The sequence below is a fragment of the Zingiber officinale genome, chromosome 4B, assembly GCF_018446385.1.
Source record: "Zingiber officinale cultivar Zhangliang chromosome 4B, Zo_v1.1, whole genome shotgun sequence".
Classification (NCBI taxonomy): Eukaryota; Viridiplantae; Streptophyta; class Magnoliopsida; order Zingiberales; family Zingiberaceae; genus Zingiber; species Zingiber officinale.
The window spans coordinates 109,289,688-109,299,037 of record NC_055993.1 but is presented as its reverse complement, the minus strand read 5'-3'; the positions used below and the strand labels follow the sequence as shown (position 1 = coordinate 109,299,037).

At 31.6% G+C, this 9,350-nt stretch overlaps 1 protein-coding gene across 1 annotated transcript; it reads left to right on the top strand.

Moving 5' to 3' along the window:
• The first annotated feature begins 3,403 nt into the window (after positions 1–3,403).
• Positions 3,404–8,025, top strand: LOC121977827 (cytochrome b5-like). The gene is made up of 3 exons (XM_042530251.1): positions 3,404–3,502; positions 7,614–7,680; positions 7,757–8,025. Exons 1-3 carry the CDS (start codon positions 3,416–3,418, stop codon positions 8,023–8,025), a joined length of 423 nt encoding a protein of 140 aa, XP_042386185.1. The 5' UTR covers positions 3,404–3,415.
• The last annotated feature ends 1,325 nt before the right edge of the window (positions 8,026–9,350 follow it).

The following is a 9,350-nucleotide window of genomic DNA, read 5'->3' as shown; positions in this document are numbered from 1 at the left end:
GTGCTTTTGATGTGATCCAACCTCCTTCGAGCTATTGCGGTCGTGCACCTTGCTAGTGTGTTCTGGCCTTCGCGCCGTTGTTGATGTGTTCTGGCCTTCAAGTCGATATTGTATTTTGGTCTGCCTGCCACTTGTCACATGTCGGCTAGTGAACCACTATTATAGTCCGGCCTACGAGTCACTGTTATACTCTGACCCTCGGCTCCCCAATCCAGCTTCTTATTCGACTCATATTCATCTACTCTTCCGGGTCATGACTCTTAGGACCAAAAATTTTTAGATATCTCCACAATAGATATTGTTCACTTTGGGCCTAAATCCTCGTGGATTTATTTTTGGGCTCTATCCAAAAGACCTCATACCAATGGAGATATCTTCATTTTATAAACCCATGATATTTTCCATGTATTTCCAATGTGAGACTTTGATTGTATTCCCAACAACAACAACTCGATCAGCGTTACAACCAACTCACTGGTCTACTAGAGGGCGTCCCCTGGGCCAAGGTATGTTTTTCATGCTTATTTTCCACACACTTTGTTATTTTAGTATTTATTTGGTTCCGTATATATTTTTGAAACCTGCCTCGAGCATCGGGGTACTAGGGACTGTGGCAACTTGGTCACTGTCTACGGGTAGCGTTGACCTGAGACCTTCTGATGACTTGGTCAATATGGAAGACAGCTTATCATACCCTTCCCCTCCAGGTCATGACAACTCAGTCAACATTCTAATCATATCATTCCGATTGTTCCATCTACTCAGCTTTCAGATGGGAACAGTAGTCTAGGAAGTGTATCCATAACAGTACTTACAATTTTCCTAATCGTCATATCGTGCACTTACTGATCTATCAGAAATTGCCAATGCTTCTTAGAAGGGTGAGGTTATCAGTCTATTCATGATGACAAACATCATTCACTGACAATTCACACAATCTGTTCTGGTAATGCTGCTTCAGGGAGCTAAATATGCGCGAATAAGGTAGATATAGAGATTTGTTTGCACCCAAAGTACTTACGAGTTTCATAAAACATTACATGCTCTTAATGGCTGGGAAAGAAGAAGTTCCATCTAGCTCATCTGAAATAATTGGATTGATGATTTGTTATAATATGGGTTAATTGCATCTGGATAGCAATAGTAGTAGAATTAGTAATCACTTCTCATATATTCCTCTGATGACTAGTCACATATGTATGGTTGGACTCATGTTGCTTCTAAGAACTTGTGCATTTTGTTGTTGACCTCATTCTTCTTTATCAATGATTCTAGTTCTTTCCCATATGGATTTTGTACTTGCATTATGCTATCCTGTTATCTGCATGACTTTTTTTTTTCTTCCATATGCTGGAATAAACATGTCAAACATGAGTTCTGTTGTGTGATCCAATACAAAATATAACCATAACCATAATAACTGCACAATAACAGCTAGGTCTTAGTTTTGTTAGATAGTCAATGTACATATTTGCCTTGTTATATTTGTGTTGTCTCTTGATTCAGGCAAAAGATCCTGAATGAATTAGCAATTTGGTCTTTTCCAAATTAGGTTCAAAGCAGTCTTCAGAGGCATAAGATCCTTGTTCTTTGCAGTAATTAGCCTTAAGGTTCAAAGCAGTCTTCAGGTAATTATACTACCAGGTGATTCTTTCTTCAAAATCCCAGTCTTCACAGAGAGTCAACCACTGACTAATACTACTACTTCTTCTGAAATCATCCATTCTGTACACTAATCATTCAAGGAAGACCATTATTTTACAGCAGATGGAGAAGAACCCCATGACATCCTATCAAAGGCCTTAAGGTTTATTGAAACAGCAATCTTTTTCACTTACATTATGTTGCATACTTCTTCTCTTAGGAAGAAAAGCAATTTAGTGCACAAAAATCAATGCCCTAAGAAGGCCTCATCTATTGTAAGTAAATTATATTATATACTTTCTTAGATGGCTTACAATATAATTTTTTAAGATTCTTGATGTTGGCGAAGTATTCTAAAATTTAAGACATCAGGGCAAAAAAAACTTATAAAAAGGCATTTTCTTCTCTTGAAAAGTTATTTAGATACAGAATAATATTAGAGTTGAAGTTTTTCATGTTTTTTCCTATCAATATTGAATGAGAAATCTATGATGCAGATTGTGAGATTATTTATATAAAGTTTATATAAAGTGAGCTTTTTTCTTTGAGGATGTAAAATCCGGCCAAATCATATTAAATTGATAATGGAAGCATTATCTTAACATTTAAATTTTTGATTAAAAATATTTTTTAAATGTTTTAATTATATGGATAAAAGGAAGTCCTTGGGATTTTCTTTTTAAAAAAATTGCACAAGTTGATTATTTAAAAAAATGAAGTTTAAGATGATTGTTGATAAAAAATGACAAAAAAGGAGTAAAAAATCAATCAAATTAAATGAACAAAAGCCTACCGATCTGATATATTTTTAAAAATAATATTTTTGGGTCCACTTTTTCAAAAATACATTTAGCATCAAATTGCACCAGTCTCTTTAATTATTATTAATTTTCTCGTGAACAGAAATTACTTTTCTTTTTTTTGAAAGAAATTGAAATGAGGGAAGTCAAAAAAAAACATACAAGTTTTTATCTCCTCTCTCTAAATTTGAAAATCTTCCATAAATACTATTAATTTAAATACTTATATATACCCACATTAATTTAGCCTTTCTACTACATAATCCATTTTTTTAAGCCCCGGGCTATGGTGCAACTAAAGTGTATCAAATTATCATCATATATCTGTGATTCGATTCCAGTTATGATGTATTTGTAGAGATTTTTTCTCTAAATGAAATGCGTACTAACTATGAGATAAGGTCATCCGTCGTGAGCACTTTTCGATTTATATATCAAATAGAAAAACTTTCACACTAATCATCTTAAATTTAGTATTATTTGGTTCAATATTTTTTTAATTAGCTATTTTTATAAATTATAATATTACACATTTATTTCTCTACATTTTAAAATCCCTATATTTAGTCTCTCGGCTATTTATATTAATTAATAAAACATCACAAACTTTAAAATTTATCTTTCTCATTATGAGATTTGTATAACCAATTGCTTTCCTTTATGCTAACCTTATCAAAATAAAATAAAGGGAAACAATTTATGATTTGTTTTTTTTTAGATTTTTTAATGGAACAAAAAAATAGCAATTTCAAATTTTTTATTTTATTTTATTTTTAGTAAGCTTTTATTTTATTTTTTCAATAAAATAAAATAAAATAAAATATATTTTATTTTATTTCCAATATGAAAATTTAAAATCTCTCTATAAATTGGTCACACCCAAGCAACGACTCTTCAGGACTCTCTTCCTCGTCCCGTTACGTTGCCCTTCCATCGGTCGATTCCAATTTTCTTTGGCGAGGTAGGAGGAGATGGCCAGCCACGCGAAGGTCTACACCCTAGATGAGGTCTCCACGCACAACTCCTCCGAGGACTGTTGGCTCGTCATCCACGGCAAGGTCTGTGCTCGTTTCGTCTTGCCAGATTCCGTTGATCGATCTAGTCATCTTTCTGTCTTCAGGGGATCTTCAAAAGTAACCATTTATGTCGACTCTTTGGATCTTGTCAGTGGATCTTTACGAGGCTTGCATGCGTAGTATTTTCATTGTCTTTTAGGCTATAGATTATTAAAATTTATCTGTATCTTATTATTGTGATACTATACACATGCTTCGTTGGAGAAATTAGATTGTGTGAATGGTGCATTGGAGAGTAGATAGCTATGTAAGATGATATGATAGTAAAAGATGTTGGTTTTAGTCAGACTATTAGCTACGTATTCCTAAGATAGATCATATAGATGTGTGAGTTTACTGTAAAGTAAATTATGAAGATAGATAAATTCAATTGATTCAAGTTCAAGGTATAATAAGTAGAAAGTGAACAAAAGAAATGGTTGCTGTAATTGAAGAGTAATTTAGAAAATCTTTAAAGAAGGGGGAAAGGCTTGCAGAGCTAACTTCCAAGAAGCATAAAATTCTTCCATCTAGGGCCGGCCCTGACTTTTGGGGCCCTTGGGCGAAAAGAGAAAAGTGACCTCTATAAAAAAAAATACTAACCTACAATTTGAATATAGTTTAATAGAAAAAAATTAAAAATTAATATATTTAATTTAAAATATGGTAAAGCCCATACAAAATATATTTCACAAGATTCTTCAAAAAGTGCAACACTATATAAAATATGTTTTCTAAGTTTCTCCAAAAAGTATAATACCTACAAATACAAAAAAAATATATAAAATAATTATTGAAAAAATCTATATCTTCTAGCATTTTTAGAAGTAAAATTATCAATAAGATCTTCAAAATCAAGTTTTTCTAATAACTCATTTTCAATATATAAAATTGTCAAACCATTTACATTCAAATCATTATCATCATTTTCTCTCAATTCTTTCTGCTCATTCGTTGCATGATTATGATCATCATTTTCTCTCAATTCTTCTTGCTCATTGATTGTATGATCATTTAATTCTTCTTGATTACTCAATTTTTGCTCATTTATTGCATGATCGTTTAGTTTTTCTTGACTTTCTTCTTGTAATTCATCGACTGAATCTTTAATTGAAAAGCTAGCTTTAAAAAATTTACAAAGAACACCTTTGTGAGTTTTAATAATTTGTTCCACTCTTTTTCTTTTGTTTCTTTTAATACTCCGAGATTGATAATTTTTTTAGAAATATATTTGTACTACAAATTTTAAGTGTAAAAATAATGCACACAAAACCAGCAACAAAACTAACAATGAAACAAACACAAACAGTGAAAATAATAGTCAAAAGACAATAAAGCCTAGTTTGTGCTTGAAGCAATCGATATAATCTATTCTGTGATGATTAAAATTGGGATAATTTATTTAAACTCTTTTAAATCTGTAAGAAAAATCATAAAATATTGACTCTAATATAATATTAAAAATCAATATTGAATATTGATGATAAGAAAAAATATAGATAAGTAGGTAACTTACGTTGTAAGTTTATATATTAATGAATTATGATATTGATGAAACTAAAATTTTAATTGGAGAACAAACTTTTCTAATTTAATTAGAAGAGATTCAAAAAGTAGAAGACGGAAGAAAATTAGCGTTCAGGATTCCTACTTTATTCTTTAAAGTCTTATGACTTATGTAAATAAATTAATAAAAAAAATTGTACCAGAAATAAAATCTTGAAAAGAGAAAAAGGATCGTTTACCTTCCTTTTTTTTTTCTTTTCTTTTTTTAGAATTCTTTCTTAAATTTTAATAGTTTTTTTTACCTTTATTAAAATAATTCAACAATATATATTTTTAGACCTTTATTAAAATATTCCAATAAAATATATTTTTTAGATTTTTATTAAAAAAATCTAATTATATATAATATATATTATATATGCATATCAAATTTGGGGCCCCTAAACATCGGGGGCCCTTGGCTGTCGCCCCTGGTGACATGCCTCAGGGTCGGCCCTGCTTCCATCTAAAAGGTCATGCATTATGCGAAGCTTCTGAAGTTTGTATTTCCTTGTTAGCTTGATTGAATGTTGCCATGTTTCTAAAATGAAGATGTTTCCTCTTGTTAGTTTATTCTTTTTCATTTTGTCAAGGTTATGTCTCTTTCATTTTTTTATTACATTAGCTAATAAAGATGTCTATACCATCTTAACTTTTTTCTCTCATTTTATTATTCATTGATGCTGATCATAATCTAGATCAGATACAGTTTAGTTTTTTCTACCATAAAGAATTGGGAAAGAAAAATCTTTTCCTTTTCTTTTGTTATGGTAAACTGTGATGACTTTTTATTTCAGTTTGTTAAGTTTGATGAAATAAGATCCTTCCCTGTGATTATTAAGAGACATTTTAATGATAATCACATAGACCGCCAAGCAACACTCAAGGTTGTTCGAGTAATTTGATCATGATATTTTCTTCTTGAATTTTGGTTCATGCCAATTAAGAAATTGATATTTGGAATATAGAAGATGATAAAAGAAATATATATATCGCATGTTGGCAAACATTTGTTAAAATGCTGAGAACTCAGAAATTAAAGTTTCCTAATAAGGTGTCGTTTCAATAGAAGCTCATTCTCATCTGAATCTGGTTAGAAATTTTTCACATTTATGCTAGCTTTGTAAAAATCTAATTCAACTTGGATGCACCTCTTACACAATATCAAGGATATGGGGGCATAATAATCCTAATTTTCTGTTTGAAGTCTTTGCAATGCACTTTTGTTTGGTTCGACAACCCTCTTTTTGTGGTTTAAAATGTCGACTATTGCCATCAGAAGCAACAAGCTGTGTTTCGATACACTATTTGAGGTTCAGTTACATGGATTTTATCTTTCCAATTAGATGCAAGGCCATGCCACTAATAATATTCAAACCATTGCTTTACCATTTCAGCTAAAGGTTTTTTCAGTCTCCCTCTATCCTTTTCAAATTTATAGCTTCTACTCTAATCAATTCAAATTTTCTAATTATCAAAATATATTTGTCGCCTTCAAAATGCCTGTTGATTATATGTTTGCTTATTGTGTTATTATTTAGAAAATCATCCTTAATACATTTGTTTTGGTTATCATTAACTTTTCTCCCTTGATTTTTTATGTTTACATTTGCTATCATAGATTCATAATATTTCACAAAACTCATTAATTGTATCTTGCTAGATCTCACTGGTTAATTTAAGTTTCTGTTAGCCCATCAAAACATAAATTTAGTTCTTTCATGACAACTTACATTTGGATAAGCTGTTAATAATACTATATTTTGAGTGGAATGTTAATCTATAAATTTGACAATTTTCTAATTGCCTAAACTTTCTATATGTGATCACCCAATTTTTAACAACTGTTGTTTTTAACAACTGTTGTTCATTGGATACAAATATAATAAATTTTTCAGCTTAAGGTTTGTGATGTACCATATTTGTATACACAAGTATACACACTGGTGATGGACGAGATTGTATTAAAATTTGTCTTTCTATGAGGGAATACTTGGACTTTTGATTGTGGACAATCTCTTTAATAAGTTGTCTAATAACGTGAACTATCTAAATGTTTTAGTTTTCATTCGTAGGTAATAAATCTGTTCTTGTTAAAAATGTTAGTAATTGCATAAAGAAACTCATTTCACTTATACAAAACTAAATTAGAGATTAAGTGAGACACAAACCAAAAAGAAAACTAAGATAAATGAACTAATTTTGATTGGGCATATTCAGTCTGTTGAGAGTGGTAGTGAAAAAAGGGGAGTAGGACGATTTATAGTCTCCTAGGAGGTTGTTATGGTAGTTGGCAGAGGTCATGTTGAATGAGTGATAAGGTGGAAGAATTAGCTAAAACTTAGATGAGGGATTTTTTGTCCAGAGAGCTTGTCGTATCTTCTCCAAACAGTAATATTTGGTTGATGATTTTCATGTAGATTGAGTAAAGGAAAATATTATATAGTTTACAAACAATAGTGTCATTTGCTTCTAGTATTTATCAACTTTGCTCTTGGCAGTTTCTGCATAATTAAGTAACGAGTTTTGCTGCTATTGTGGTCAGTTCCCTAATGCATTTGTTTTCCAGGTTTATGATGTTACCAAATTCTTACAAGATCACCCTGGAGGAGATGAAGTTTTGCTCTTAGCCACTGGTATATCTACCTTGAATGATTCACAATACCATACAGCTTGAATTGTTAACCGATGAGATATCCTATTTATGGTCAGGGAAAGATGCAACTCTTGATTTTGAAGATGTTGGTCATAGCACCTCTGCCAAGGCATCGATGGATGAGTATTATGTTGGAGAAATTGATACTGCTACAATCCCAAAGGAAGTACTCGACACTCCTACCAAACAGCCAAACCATACCAAACAGCCAAACCATAACCCGGGCAAGACATCCGACTTTATTGTCAACATCCTCCGAGTTTTAGTTCCTCTTCTTATCTTGGGTTATGCTATCGGCGTCAGATACTACTCAAAATCAGCTTAACTGTTGTGTCATTTTTCAGTCAAGTTGGAAATAAGATTTCTGTCTGATCTCCTATGCAGTGACATTCAGTATTTTAATTTCTTCATCGGCTCATTCCTTCATACCCTTGTTCATCAGTGACAGTTGTTTTTTTTAAAGTTGTCTTTCGCCAGCTTCCAATTGCCTATATTTCTTTTATTATTTGACCTATTTAGTGACTACTCATTATGTTTTGCTGAGAAATTATCGTAGATAATTACTGCTGTTCTTGTTTAACTCCAGAGCATCTTTGCCGGTGGATTGTTTTTATTAATGGTGCAAGTATTGTCCCTCTGTTTGTGCGCATTTGAGTACTTTAATCAAAAGCAAACTCACAAATTATGATCGACAAGAAAAAGAAAAAACAGCCCAATATCAGACCAAACTGAAATTTCACATATATATACATACACACGAACTTGTTATCCTGCACATTCTTATATGGGCAATTGTGGATGACAGTCAATGTGGTGGTGAGCTGATGCAGATAAAAATCTAGCATTTTCTCCTCTTCTTCAAAACGCGCGGATATATTTTGGCTCTCTCTCTTCCCTTCCCTTTATTCTTGTCGTTGGTTTTCAAAACCAAACCCCTAAACCCTCTTCCCCTCTCATCCATTTCCTTTCTTCCCCTGTGTCAAACCTTAGACTCAGGTCTTCTTCTTCAGTGATCAATTTGAGTGGATTGAGTTAGAGTTGGATGTGAGTTAGGGTTTTCATCCAACCCATACTACTCATTTTCCTCCTCTCCTTTTTTTATCCGTATTTTTTAATAGCACATTAATTATATATATATATATATATATATATATATATATATATATATATATATATATAATCCAGAGTAAATCTAGAGCATTAGGTAGTTAGTTTTTTGGGTCTATTAATTCTAAAGATGATCGACTTAGATTCGTATAAATTTCTCATTGACCATCAAGATAAATCTGGAAGTACTCGTAATAAGTTATCCAATAACCCAATATCCTAGGTTTATCATTTTATTAGAAGAAAATATCAGTGCACCATAATTAGGAATCAAATTGTTGAGAGACTATATAGGTGCTTTGCCATTGCACCATGAGGATGAAAAATTTAATATTTGATTCAACTTTGTGTTGGGAGGAATGGTATTTAACATAACAAATTATTTTGATCTCCATGAATCTCTTGCATCAAGTTGCATCCATCCTTTGCTCTTTTTCTTTCTCATATGTCCTGGTACTTATTTTTAGTCGACAATTTAATTCGATTAATTGATATTAAGCCACAGATAAAATAATCCTCCATGATACGGTGATAGGCTGTTTA

What these genes read in the sequence shown, in the direction of transcription:
- LOC121977827 (XM_042530251.1), top strand. Translation starts at nt 3,416, where the DNA reads ATGGCCAGCCACGCGAAGGTCTACACCCTAGATGAGGTCTCCACGCAC. An exon ending in GGCTCGTCATCCACGGCAAG is followed by an intron (nt 3,503 to 7,613) that starts GTCTGTGCTCGT and finishes TTTGTTTTCCAG; the next exon opens with GTTTATGATGTTACCAAATT. An exon ending in AGTTTTGCTCTTAGCCACTG is followed by an intron (nt 7,681 to 7,756) that starts GTATATCTACCT and finishes ATTTATGGTCAG; the next exon opens with GGAAAGATGCAACTCTTGAT.